The sequence below is a fragment of the Gossypium hirsutum genome, chromosome A05 (assembly GCF_007990345.1).
Source record: "Gossypium hirsutum isolate 1008001.06 chromosome A05, Gossypium_hirsutum_v2.1, whole genome shotgun sequence".
NCBI classification, from domain to species: Eukaryota; Viridiplantae; Streptophyta; class Magnoliopsida; order Malvales; family Malvaceae; genus Gossypium; species Gossypium hirsutum.
Genome location: NC_053428.1, coordinates 35893643 through 35908641, shown reverse-complemented (window position 1 = coordinate 35908641; position 14999 = coordinate 35893643). Strand labels below are relative to the sequence as shown.

At 31.5% G+C, this 14999-nt stretch overlaps 2 protein-coding genes across 2 annotated transcripts; one reads left to right on the top strand and one right to left on the bottom strand.

Moving 5' to 3' along the window:
- The first annotated feature begins 504 nt into the window (after positions 1–504).
- On the top strand, positions 505–6685 carry LOC107904356 (RING-H2 finger protein ATL7). Its single transcript, XM_016830700.2, has 3 exons — positions 505–1122; positions 2107–2204; positions 5988–6685. The coding sequence occupies exons 1-3, from the start codon at positions 964–966 to the stop codon at positions 6412–6414; spliced, it is 684 nt and encodes a 227-aa protein (XP_016686189.1). The 5' UTR covers positions 505–963; the 3' UTR covers positions 6415–6685.
- Positions 6686–9399: 2714 nt separating this feature from the next.
- Positions 9400–11869, bottom strand: LOC107904195 (trihelix transcription factor PTL). The gene is made up of 2 exons (XM_016830482.2): positions 11296–11869; positions 9400–10612 (listed from the first exon to the last, which is right to left on the bottom strand). Exons 1-2 carry the CDS (start codon positions 11709–11711, stop codon positions 9766–9768), a joined length of 1263 nt encoding a protein of 420 aa, XP_016685971.2. The 5' UTR covers positions 11712–11869; the 3' UTR covers positions 9400–9765.
- Between the last annotated feature and the right edge of the window lie 3130 nt (positions 11870–14999).

Sequence of the window (14999 nt, the reverse complement as noted above, 5' to 3'; positions counted from 1 at the left end):
GGGTGACCAAAATAAAAGTGTAAACATGATGTGGCATGTACAGTTATCTGTCGTTAGAGATTTAACGCTTAGGTGACTAAAATGAAAGCGCTCTAAAAGTTAGGTGACTAAATCACAAAGATTTCATTTTAAATGACCAAAATGAAAATACATTAAAAGTTAGATGAACAACTAAAGGATTTACACGAAATTAAAGAAAAATAAATGGAAACAGAAACATTTTGTGAACACTTACATCATCAATCCAAACATATTGCAACAATTTTTATTTAAACAATGTGTATTTGGTAGACTCAATCTCAATCGATACTTGATACATTGAGTGTATTTTTTTTATTCTATACAATTAATTGGTGTTTAATTTTTAAAAAATATTTACTTTTTTAAATAGTTTACTATAGATTATAGGGTATTTGTCAACTCCAACATTACTTGTATCAAATAATTTACTAAGCAATATACTAAATAATTTGTTTAAATATTTAAAACCATTAAACTTGAAGCAAATTACATATTAACCCCATCAACAGTAAATAAATAGATGTTGGTAAAATCAGCAACAGATTGTAGTTGGATCAGTTTTCAACTTCCCTTTCTTCCTTTTTGAGTCCAAGATTAGACTTGGAAGATTTAAATCTACAAATAACCTGATAATCTCTCTTGCAGCCCTCACTTTCTCAGTGTTTGTACCCAACAAAGTCTTTTCTTTTCTTCCCTCTCTGTTCCCAACAATGGAACAGTCATCCAACCTCAAGCCCTCCCACTCCTTGTTTCAAGTTCTCACTCCAACTCAACCCCTTCAATTTCATATTTAAACACTGTCAATTCAAAATGGATAGCCTTTCAACTGCTTCAGTCTCGTTTCTACTTCTTGTTTTAAGCTGGAAAAGTTGATTTTCTTTGCTGTCAAACGAAGTTTTTTTTTTTTCCTTAGAGAATATATATAATCAAAAGAGGAGAAAAATGATATCAGGAGGGCTAAATTTGGTGATGACTGTTATAGGTTTCACAGTGAGTATTATGTTCATAGTGTTTATTTGTACACGTTTGATTTGTGCTCGTATTCAGCTACGTGCTTCTCGGAGACCCTTCGCAATCTCTTCAAGATCTGATCTTAATATGGTATGGTTTTCTTTTTCCTTTCTTTTTAAAGGAAAGTTGATTCTCCCTTAATTCTTAGATTTCCAGAACTGTGCTGTGTTCTGTTTCTTTGTGTGTGTTTGGTTTATTAACAAATCTGGTTTTTTTGGGTGTTCAATTTTACTGATGAAAAATAAAGATTCTTCAAAAAACGTTTTTTTTTCTGATGTAAATATTGCTTGTCATTTTCTTTTCTTTTCTTTTCTTTTCATACTGGGTATTCAACTTTAATAATAAAAGAATGGAATTTAAGGGTACTCAAGAGAAGATTTTTAAGTTTCTTTCTTGGGAATTTTGACTCTTTTTTTTGTCCTTTTATTTTCTCATGTCTTCTCTGAAAATTTGAATTTCTGTATGAATTATAGCTGAAACCGTTTACTTCTGCATTTAAACTTCTAAAATGGTTTCCACAGAAAATTAAATTTTGGGAGATTTAGAAAATTTCTCAGAAGTGATTTACTGATTTTGAAGAATTTTTTTGGTTTTTACGCTTCAATGCCTTGGTTGATATGTGAACTAAAAGTTGGAAGATAATAATAATAATAATAATAATAATAATAATAATAATAAAAGTTGAAAGGAGAAGATTTTTGTCAATTTTAGGTATAGCAGTGGTTATCAGTACACCAAGATAATTGGACTCATGTGAGAGGGGTATGTGTCGACATGCGCATGTTTAATTTTTTTTTTCCTAGATTTCCATGTATTTAGAGAGCCCTTGAGATTATATCCCCATACTGATATCCAGATATATATTCGTATTTCAAGAACAAAAAATAAAGAGTCTGAGCAACACAGTACATAATATGAATGACATTTTGTTACAACCAACAAGGCAAAGATGAAAATTAGAAAGTTTTAACAGTAAATATATGCCATTTTCATGTAATTTATCTTTTCAGTTGTTGCATTCACCTTTATGGAGTGGTCCGTCTTCATTATTGATGTTGAATTTTGTATTTGCAGCTCGAACGGGGTTTACACGGTATTGAGCCTGTTGTTGTTGCGAATTTCCCAACAAAGACTTTCTGTGATGAGTGCTTCTCAGCTAACAAAGATGCTCAGTATGTTCTCAGAACCATTGCTTCATTTCAGAAGTTACTGCATCTTTCTTTACCATTTAACATTATGAAGATCATTTCTCTTTAATTTTTCTTTTTTTCGTGAAAAGAGTGTTAGATGCCTAAGATTTGCAAGTCAGTAATTAATTTTGGGTGTAATAACTTTTCTATTCGTAGTGAAGATGTTGGAATTGTCAATGGTTATAGTTTGTGCCCTATTGGACTCTGCAAAGAATGGGGTTAAATAACAATGCAAGAAGAGACAGAGCCTAGCTCTGGCTCTTCCTTTTTCTTGGATTACTCATGTCATGTGTAGGTATGGCGTAGAGATATGACCCATCTTCCAAAATCCAAATACGTGGAAACTTAGAAAAAAAAATTAACATACATGTGTTGGAGGAATACTCATATCATCCCTCATATCCAAGTAAAATAGGACAGAGCAGTGAATGAGATAATCTAGAATGGACGATAAAGCATAAGTGGAGGGAGATAAATAGATGAGAGAGTTGAAATCATAGGTAGTTTCCTCCTTGTGTTTATGTATATAAATAGTATGAATATCTGGGAATTTGTCAAAATTTGCTACATTGATTCTATAGTGATGACATGTTATGGTGAAATGCATTGTATGGCAAAGAAAATGGATGTCATTTGAAATGGCTTGAGATGTTTTAGAAATTTTGGTTTATGCTTTTTTAGACTTGAACCTTGATTGTAGGTAAAGTGTATTCATTTTACCACGAGGCATATCGATAGTACCAGGTGCCTTTGCATCAATACAAGTTATTCCTTTTAACCATTGCTTAACATTTTCTAAAAGTCATAGTTGGTTCTAATGTGAACTTACTGCAGCTTTTCTTATCGGTAATGTCTGTGCATAAATTCCAAGGTAGACATAAAAGAATGATATTTTTGTTTTTAGTTTTGCCTATCTACAGTGTGGTTTGATCTTTGCTGCGGTTTCCCCAGATGATACAAAGGTTCTTGTTTTACTAAATTTCTGGAGCATGTTTTCGCTCATGCACAAATTTCTTTGAGTGTCGGAAACCACGGAAAAACTTGTAAACCTTAGAAAATGTATGTTCTGTCTCATATGTTGTACACATGATGCACAACAGGCAGGAAAAATAGAGACAAATACGATTGGGGTTATGACAGAGAGGAAAGAAATTTAGGGTGAAAGAGCAGAAATTCTGAAACAAGAGATTGAACCAGTGGGAGAAATATGAACCCAGAAAACATAAATGTCCATGTCTTAATGCCCCATAATCAAAAAATAGTTGGAAAACATGGATACTCCTAGAAAGCACAGTTCTTTTCTTTCATGCTGTCCTTTGTTGTTTACTGTTTCCAAATAAAATATCTCACCTATGCTAACTATGTTACTCAGACTCTGGGGGAAGTATTGGATATAGGCATGTGCTGACATGGGTATGTTCTTTTTTTTAAAGTTCTTTCTATGTATTTTGAGGATTCTTGGAGGATTATATCCTCATGCTCATGTCTGGATATGCATCAAACACGGATACTTCTAGAAAAATGAATAGTTGGAGAAAAATGAATAGCCGGAGCAACAAAATGTGCTAGTGCTAGATTTCCAATGTTAGCTAAAGTTTTCTGTACTTGAAAGTTCCTTTTTTCCCCTTGCTGGTTAGAAGTTGGGAAGCTTTAGGCATGAGCTATGACCAGTCATATTTGCTTTGTGAACTAGTTTCCGGTGCCAAGGTGCACTAGGGTCCCAATAAAGAAAGATTAAAGACCAATAAGTCTAGGCTTTTTTAATTTGTTGCATAACAGTTCGTTATTATTTTCTGTTTAAGATTTGGAAGTTTTCACACTGCTGTACAGATTTCGTTATTATCATGTCTGGATATGCATCAAACATGGATACGTCTAGAAAAATGAATAGTCAGAGCAACAAAGTGTGCTAGTGCTAGATTTCTAATGTTAGCTAAAGTTTTCTGCACTTGAAAGTTCTTTTTTCCCCTTGCTGGTTAGAAGTTTAGAAGATTTAGGCATGAGCTATGACCAGTCATATTTGCTTTGTGAACTAGTTTCCGATGCCAAGGTGCATTAGGGTCCCAATAAAGAAAGATTAAAGAGCAATAAGGAGAGGCTTTTTTAAGTTGTTGCATAACATTTTGTTATTATTTTAAGATTTGGAAGTTTTCACACAGCTGTACAGATGTGAAGTGTTTCTCATCCGGCATCTCAAATTCCCCAAATTGAATAGAGTTTTAGTTTGCAAGTTCAAGTAAGACTTTAAACACTTGCCACGGTAGAGATAATGATATATTTGAAACATTGGACTTGCCGGGTTTTGTCAGACCTAGATATTGACTGCCTTCGCATGTTCTATCATCTTTTACTTTTTTGTGCTACAAACATGCCATGTTTTCAATTATAATTTGATCCTTCTAACATTTTAGTGCTTGTAGCCACTGTTAATTGTTCTTTTGAAATGTTCAATAAAAGACTAGGCAATAGAGACTTGTTGGAAGATGGGAAAAATTACTGGAAGATGCTTTCCCCGCAACGAGCACTGCTCGGAAAAATGTTGTTTGGATTAGACATTGAGCAAACTTCTGGTTTCCATATTTTCCAATTATATCGTCATCTTCATTAAAGGAGTGGTGAAGAACATATTCTTGATAGTTTCCCTTTTAGCATTATTTTATTAATAGATCTAACTTTTTTAAGCAGTCATTGACCTGCTATACAAAGAAAAAAGAAGAAGGTTTTGAAGAATTTATTTATAACAATAATTGCTAAGCTCACTACCTTGAATTTGAGCTAAGACATTCTCCACTTTTAATGGATGGAAATGCCTCCAATTGTCGTTTTAAGTGGAGGTTGGTTCCATCAAAAAGAAGTGGAGGCAGTTGTTTGTTTATTTATTTATTTCCACTAAATCTAAATGACTAGGGAAGGGCTAGAGGTGGCAATTCAACTGATTTTAAGTTCGTATCATTTCACATGCAAGGTATTTCAAGTTCAGGTTTTCTGGTTTGGACATTTCTATTTAAGCTTTTGGATGATAGAGATATTATGGATTGTATATGTTCCTCTTATTTCACCTCTATTTCCCCCTCTTTCTTATTCTGTGCTGCATGAGTGGACCTAGTGGAACATCCCCGATGGTGATTTATCTGAACACTATTTTGATTTTGATCTGAAGTAGGGAAAAGGATTTAATCCCGACATAACTGCACCCAAATTCTTTTTTAGTCTCTATAAGTTTTATACTTAGCAATACACGTCAAACTTCTGGTATTAGGTATTTGGTGGGTCCAGGAAGCAAGTGAAGCTGTTAGCTAGCTAGGAATATAAATGGGATCTGGTCATGCCTGAACAGTGTTTGATGACTAAAATCAATGTTACTCAGATTTCGGTGTGATTGTTGGATAGGTTATCCTCTACCCTTGTCCGGAAATGTGTTGAACACGAGTTTCTGACAAAGATATTTCAACAAAATGAAAAGCCCGAGCAATATAGAGCAAAACTCTTAAGTATGGTTGAAGAATGAGGCATCATTTTGGGTCACGATGTTTTTGATAATCTAATTGATGATTCTGCATGACAGAATGTATTTCTTTAGAATTGCAATTTGAAGTGTTCTTGCGTCTCCGTCTTTCTCTCTGTTAATGGAAGATTCGCGGTTCTTATTTTATTTCATCGATATTTTTGTTTTTAGAACTTTTTACTTATTTTCTTCAGTTAGATTGCTTGAGGCATCTTTTTAGAGCCGAGCTAATGAAAATGTCAAATTGCTACGTGTGGCAGGTGCACGGTTTGCCTTTCTGAATACCGCCGCGAAGATGTGTTGCGAATCCTCCCGTATTGCGGGCACTCCTTCCATGTAACATGCATAGACCTATGGCTGCAACAGCATTCCACCTGCCCTGTTTGCCGAATATCGCTGCGTGAATTGCCCGAAAAGAAAAGGTTGATGCAACCGTTGTTCAGTTCGGCCGATCGTTCTCATTTTGGCACAGAATCTTTTAATATGCATACGTACAACTGTTTGTTGAGAGGGCACAGATTTCCCTCAAGAACCAGTGAGAGCCCTGAGATGGACCCAAACCAAGAGAATTCATTTGCAACTGGAAATCTGGGGTCGGGGGAAAACATGTCCCGTACAATCGAAAATGATGAAGGCAACATTAAAGAACCAAGAAAGAAGCTTGTGGAAAGCCCATCAAACCCTTGAATAATGTTTGTTTGTGAGTTAGATGCAAAGATCTTCTGGTTGTGAAAGTGGATTATTTTCCCTTGGTTCTTCTTTGGTGGATTATTTGTAAATATGTCAAAAGTTGGATGTTTTTGGTGTAATTTTAATCCTCAGTATTAGATGGTTTCTGGCAGTTTTGGTAGCTCTCCTTTTCTCTCTCCAAAAAGCCTTGTTCTGTGTTTTAAGTACTTGACAGATCTACCTATTATAGGAAATGTATTTTATATTAATGAATGATTTTAGTTTGGTATGTTAAATTTTATTTTATTTTTTGAAATTTAATTTTATTTAGAGTTATATTTTATTTAATAAGAATAAATTAGTAAATTATCATTACATTGTTAAAAAAATACTCAATACTCAATGAACCAAATGGGACAATGTAAATTTTTAGAGATTTTAATATCTTTCAAAATATATTAAATGTTGTAAAAATAACTTTACAGGCAATCATATTCTATTGGATTGAAAAAAAAAGTTAATTTTTAATATTAATATAATCTAGCGATGGATTTCAGGATGAGTATCAAATGAAATATTGTATTCTCAATATTATGATAGACTGGGCGACTGTTGAGATCAAGAGATCTGTTGCAGTAGTCCTACAATTTTATGAAGCCTACATAACATTTTAACTTCCAACAAAGAGTTTTCTTGGCAATACCAGACTGCTACTCATTTCAGTTTTAAAATCCATACTACATTTAACTTTTATTTTTATTATAATTTTAGATTATTTTGATGTATTTCAATCATTACTAATCTATATCGATTTATATAAATTTTAATATTTTAACTTCATTTCTAAAATTTTGGGTTTTAGCTCCTCTTTTTTTTATAATTATATTAGAAATTAAATATAATCTTTTTAAATTTTATATTTATATATAAACATGTATATTAATATAAAATTTCATTAAAAAATAAAAAATAAAAAATATACTATAAATATATATATATATATATAATATTTTTAAAATAATATAATAGCATCCATATCAATCTCCACTCATATTTAAATAAAAAACAACATATCCTTAACTATTGACATAAGGAAAAATTGCTATGTATTTCTTATTTTTAAATATTTTAGTACACTCGGAGTTCAAAAACGGGCATTTTTACTTGTATAATAAAAATTAAAAAAATTAAATACTGAAATGGTATGTTTGAAACGATTCTAAGGGTTGGAGGAAGAGAGATTGGTGACATTTTGACACAATAATTGAAGCATTATTATAGAATGAATGTTTTTTTAAGGGTGGAGGGGAAGGAATGAGCGGCACCAGTATAAAAAAATATTTTAAAAGGGTGGAGGGAGAGAGATAAGCGGCAATGGTATTTTTTTTGTGCTAAAATACGATCTAAATGGTGGAGAGTGAATTTTGTACTTTTTTTTTTGAAGAATTACTAATATTTTTACACATATTTTTTCAAAACAATCTCATTTATTTATTTTTTTTATTTTTATCCCAATAACATTTTTTTATTACATAACATATATTCAACATTCAGGGGCGAAGCCAGAATAAATATTTAGGGGCAGATAAAATTTTAATTTTTTTTATAGTTTATATCTTTATAATTTGTAAAGAATTAAATCGAATTTTTATAATTTTAGGAGGGGTCAAAGTACAATTTTACCTTTACTAATTTAAAATTTTTAAAAAAATTTAAGAACCAAAAGGGTAAATTTATATTTTAGGGGGACCCCTGGCTTCGTCCCTGTCAACATTTGTACAATGTAGTTCTTTTACCACAATAATCCAAAAAAGAAAATTTAAAAACCAAAATGGTTTACTGTAAAAGTTTCAAACAAATAACCCATTTCGATATTTATTTTTATATTTTAAAAAAAATGTTTTTACAAAATGAAATTAATATATTTATATCAATTGTTTAAAATTGTGGAGAATACCAAATATGAAAGGTAAGAAAAGAAAACAGAAATAAAGTTTTATAGTACACTCAGTTTCTGTACATTTAACATATTCACACAATTTGTTTTCATCCCCCATTTAAGTAACAGTAAGTTGAAAAAAATATGGGGAAAAGGGAAATATTATTTTAAGAGGAAACAGTAGTTGAAGTACTGAGAGTAATGAATGATAATAAATAAATGTAAATAGTTTTTGTCACCATGGCTTCCACCATTCTCATTTCCTTCATTGCTTTCAATTCCCATGCACCTAAACAACCTCTTGTATACAATTATTTTATTAAAAACTATTTTTTAGAAACATATTAACATTAACATTCTAATCCTAAATCTAAAATATATAGTTTTACTTTATGTTTGGGTGAAGAATTTGTTGTATTAATATTTTCAGAATTCTAAAATTGAATTTGCTTATATGAGAAAATTTTAAAATTTTCAAGAAGTGATTTCAATAAATTAATTTCCTTTTCTAAATTTCACTCTTATTTTTCAAAATTCCTTTTTATTTGATTTAATACACTTGATCTCACTATAAGATAAAAAAACATAAATTTTAAAATCATTTTTATTTAATTCTGTAAATATTATTTTATTAAAACTATTTATAATTTTTTACAAATATATTGATATATTTTTAATAAAATTATTTTTCTTTATAATTATTTTTAATTTATAAAATTAGAATAACTTAATTTTTCTTAAATCAAAATGCTAGCCTAATTCTAAAATGCAAGCATTCTAAAAATCCCAAAAAATTTAAAATTTTCATCTAAACAACTCTTAGGGTTTAGGATTTAAAATTTTATTAAATATCTTTTAATCAATGGATAATTTGGATTTTTAAAATATAGTAAGATGTAATGTAATATTTATTATTATTTTTAAACTTATGGATTTGTACAAGTTTTTGGAAATTTTTATACATTTTAAATATATAATCTACAATTTTCTTCTCAAAATTTAGAAAAGCAAATAAAATTTAAATTGAAGATCAAAACATGAGATGAATTGAAGGTAGGGCAAGCTTGAAGGAAAATAAATCAATGTTGATAACTCAGTATGGATCCATTGTTTATAATTTACAAAGATGAATCCATTGTTTCACATTATGGAGTAAAGTGAAACTCTAAACACAAAATAATTCTCATGCATTCACCATACAAATATCACCTCCTACATCTACATTACTACTAGTACAATATTTAAGAAGACAAGACAATTGCTGATTCTTTCCCTTTCTCATCATCTTCAATCCATACCTGTTTACTGCTGATATCTGAAACGAATTGATGTTGATGATGATGATGAATCCATGGCGGCGGCGGCGGCCTGGTTTACCCTTTGTTTCACGCCGTAAACGCTCTTATTTTCTTCTTGGCCATCAATGGAGTCTAGCTGCTCAAGTAATCCTCTTTCCGTTTCTTGTAACACTCTGCATTGTTTGCTTCATGTTCATAACCATACCCCAAATTCACCATTTTCGCTTCTATGTCTTCCCACGTGCTTTGCCTCATCGAATACCCATTTTCCTGCAACCTCCGTTCCAAGATTTCATGCTCGGTCCATCTGTTGGCGTTGATCTCGTTCTGGGTTTTATCCGTCAAGGATCTTAACGTCTTCAAAGCCGCCATTAAAGAAGCATCCCGAGCTTCAATCCAAGCTCTTTCCTTAACCCAGAGTTCATGTTCTTTATCGAACCGAGCAGCCTCTTGTCTCCTCCATTCCTCTTCTCTCAAAACCCTTTCTTTTTCTTTCTCTTCAATCACCTTCAACATCCTCTCCATCCAAACATCCTGTGAATCGATCAACCTCTTCATCTGTGAGTCCACGAAGTCCTTCACCTTGGTTTTCCAACCCTTCTTAACACCCTTTTGATTCACCATGGAAGCAATACCCGAAAGCTCGCATTCGTCGTCGTTCATTTTTTCCGACGAGGAAGCCTCGAATTCGGGGTCGGAGAAACCGAGGCTCTCGCTCATCTTCTGTTCTTGCATGGATTCATGATATTTCTCCGGCAGGTTGCTTGGAACAGTATTAATGTTGTTAGTTTCTGGGACTGGACTTGGGTTGCTTGTTTCACCATAAATGGCTTCCAGCTGTTTGAAAAACCTGTAATTCTTCCCATCTTGCCTACCAGCTTTACCTTCCTTGGTCTTCTTATAGTATTTATAAAGGTTTTCAAACTTCTCTCTACATTTCTTCCCACTTCTCTGGTATCCATATTCCTCCGCCATTATTCTAAACCAAGATGAAATATAAAATATCAACAGTAAAAAGTTAATTAATAATATTTGTATAAGTTATTATATATGTGGAATACAAACCCTAAGAAGAAACCTAACCCCAAAACTTCAAACAAAATCTAACTCTACATTTTCCTTGATATAATCTTCTTTTGTCTCAAAAAGAAGAATAAATGTATCCCAACATTCCTCTAATAGCTTAAGGATTAAAATATTCCAAAAACATTCCTTTCCATATATATATATATATATCTTACAATTAATTAATTAATATTATTTTAAGTTGCTGAAATTGAAGTAAAGGAATGCAAGGGATTAACCATTTTAGCAAAACAAGATAATCTTTAGTTTAAGAAGTTGTGAACAGATGGGTGATTTTTTTTTTTTAAGTAAAAGAAACATCTGGATCTCTGAGTTAACTCACAGCTCTGTTACTTTCAATCAATCAGAAATTTAATTAAAATCTTTTTTTTTATATATAGAAAACTCTTGGGGTGACTTTTCATATAAAAAGAAAGACCAAATGGGTTTCAGTTGGGTAGGCTAAATAGGGTTTCTTGATTAACCATATGTCATGAAATTGAAACAAAAACATGATGTAAAAATGGAAATCCAAGTGAAAGATGAAGAAGAAGACTGAAGTGGGTTTAGTGCAATTATAGTAAATATATTATATACCTAGACACTTCATCCCATAAGGGTCCTTTCTGGCTAGCCTCTTTGAACTTGGAATCAAGTCTAGATCTGATCTCAAGAAGAGTAAGAGTCTCCTGCCTCGGCCACCGGCTGTTTCCGCCGTCGATATTTCCCAAACTCCATCCTCCACCACCAACAGCAGCAGAAGCTGAAGCAGCAGCAGTAAAATCAGTGGCACCAGTAGTGTTAAACCTAAGCAAACCACTAGGCATTGCAATATTCCCATTGCTCAACACGTAGGGTGGTTCATGGTAAGGAGGTGGTGATAGAGCCATGTTCCTATGATGAGCAAGGTAAGGCGAGTCAGAAGGTTGGGGCAGCAGGGATGCCGGAAAATGGGTTCTCCTCGTTAAAAGCCGCTGGAAATCAGGCAGGCCGTACTGATCACCCATTTCCATTAGGTTTTTTTAGAAAGAGAGAGAGAGAGAGTCAAAATGTGGGGTGTGGGTGGTGTAGGAAAGGACTTTGTTTGGACCATTTTGATGGGAGACAGGATCCGAGTCTACCGCAACATGCATCACTCTTTCATCACTAAATTCATGTTTAACTTTCTCTCTCCTGTACATTTGTAATACAAAAAGTATATGTAGATTGAGGACCAATGCATCGTCTCCATTTGTCACAATATTACACGAAGATGATGAGATATACGAAAGCCCAGAAACTGATCAAACGACGCGTGTTGCAGTGCCCTTCCACTTTGTCTTTTTTGACCCAGGATATGATTCTATTTCTTTTTTCAATTTTATAAAAACTCTAACCTTAAAACTATTTTAAAAAATTTCAGAAGAAAATATTAGGACTACCGGATTCGAAGCTTTATACATTGGAGTTAAGTCTAATGCATCTTTTTAAGGTTTGACCTGTAATCCCTTGAAGTGAAAATAAGCAGTATTTTACCTGCTGAGAAGTCTGGTTTTATTTTTAAGGTACCCAAATTTATTATTAATCAAAAACCTGGCTAGTGAATTTTTGGATGGGATAAAGGATGGTGTTGGGGGCTTGGCCCCTACCCCATCTGCCTCTGCCTGTATGTAAATAATGTTGCGTTGTTGCTCTCACCTTTTAAGCGGCTAAGCGCCTGAGCCATTGCTTTCAAAGCATGGTTGTGACTTGAATGACGTCCTATGCCCTGTTCTTTTCCACCTTTTTTATTTGCTTTTCTTCCGCTCTCTATATTTCATTTTTATAAAAATTTCTAAAAAACAATCTATAAATATTACTGTAAATCTGTACTATATAAAATCCTAAAACTTTTTTAAATAAACAAATATTTTTATTTTTATATTTTATATAATATCTTTAAAAAAACTTAATATATATTTTTAATTTACTATTTAAAAATAACAAAAACCCACACTCGATAAGAGTTAATAATACACTTCCACTCCAACAAATCAATCATTTTCGAAAAGTATATGTATATAATACTAACATTTAAGTACTAGACTAGATAACAACAATAGCATCTTCATTGTCAAAAATGTTTACTCTAGCATAAAACAAGCAAGGAGACTCCTTTGGAACTTTCAATCTGCTAGTGGCCCCTCTCCAATTTCTAGTGCTAAAGTTTGGGAACATCTTTGGCTCTAATGTTCCCGTGGAAAATATGCAACAATTGCCTCCCCAATAAAGTAAACGTTCATCGACGCAACATTGGTGCAGGTAACATCTGTCCTATATGCCACAAATACGCAGAATCCTTGGAAAGTATGTTCATTCAATGTGACTTTGCTAGAGTTGAATGGTTTGGATTTCTCCCCCTCTCCCTCTGCATGTTGATTCTTTCAATCTCTCCTCATTACCTTCTTAGATCTTCCAATGGCTCCAAGACAATGAAATTAACTCAACAGACATGAGATAGCTTCTATACAACATGCACCTGCACCCCATGGTCAATATGGAAAGCATGAAATGAACTCATCTTCAAGAGTATCACTCCTAGTCCCATATTAGGAGCTATAAGACAACTCTACGAAATGCAACTCTCAATAACTCATCTTCAGAGGTGCAACCATAATACAAAATGACAATGGCGATCAATGGGTTGCAGTCAAAAGCCACTTCGCGCCTTCCAAGCTCCAAGCAAGGTTCCTTACCTTGCGCTATTTTGTTACCCTTCTTAAAAGGGGTACTATGCACTTTGCCCCTTAAACTTATCCAACAATGCTTAGTTTGTATTTGATTTTGTATTTCATCATTCAAATTGGTACTTCTGCACTAACACTATTAAATTGTACTTTCGCTTATAACAGCCTCTTAATATGACATGAGACAAACATAAATTAAAAAATTCTTTAAAATATAAAAATTAATAAAGAAAAGCATATATATTTTTTACATCAAGAATCAACCTAAACAAATGATTGTCTAGTCTCCAAATACATCTGAATATAGACACCTATTTATTTAGATTCATTTCAGATGTATTTTTTAGTAAATTTCTATATTTTTAATTTTTTATAAAATATCAAAACGTTATTATCATTTTTTTGAAATTTTGAAATTTATAATTTAATAAAAAAAATTTATATCAACAATGAACCTAGATAGATGATTGTCTAAACTCAAATGCATTTGAACAACCATGTGTTATTTTAGTTCCTTTATATATTTATATTTTTTTAATAAATTTTTAGTTCTTTTATATATTCATATATTGTAATTTTTTATATATTTTCAAAATATTAGACGTTTTATATATTTTATTTTTAAAAAATAATAATAACAAAAAATTGATATTTTATAATAAAAAATATATAAAAATACTAAAAAAATATATCTAGAATAAATATGGACAAATGCCTTCAAATGTATCTAGACAAAAACATATATCCAGGTTCATTATTGATGTGAAAAAAATGTCTATACTTTTTTAATTAATTTATATATTTTAAGGGTTTTTATTTTTTTTAATTTATGTCTATCTCATATCATTTTAAGAAGTTGTCATGTGTTACCATCGGATTGGTGATTAGTGATACATCAACACAAACTAATAGTATTAGTGTGGAGGTACCAACTTAAGTGGCAAAATAGAAGTTCAAGTACCAACTAAGTAAAAAAAATTCAAATACCAACTAAGTACTTTTAAACAAGTTCATTTTATTTTAAAATAAATTTATATATATATATTTAATACAACCTACATAATACAATCTACTATCCATTTAATAATTTCTTTTATTTTTGTAATGTTTCGCACATATTTAACATAGAATAAATTATAAAAATAATTAATAATTAAAAATATGTTTGACTTACTTGTATTTATTCCACTAGATTATGGCATATTAGGTAACAAATTTATAAAAAAGAATATATAAAATCAAATGTATTTTTGGTAGAAATAGTATGTTCATATGTATTTTTTTAGATTTATTAAATATATAAATAATAAACGGTGATTTGTTTTAATGGTAAAGTATAATTGTTGTATATTAAAGCGGTATGATTAAATTTTTATTATGTGTATCTTTTTATTTTTTTATATGAAAAATGTAAAACAATAAAAATATTCCTAAAATAATATATTTTTTTTTTGTAAAGTGAGAATTTCTCACCATAAATTAAATGTCATTAGTTAAGAATAATATATAAGATCAAACTTTTAATCTATTCGAACTAGATTCTGACTGATTGATTCAGTTTTTGACCTTTGAACTGTACTGGCTACTGTTTCCCAA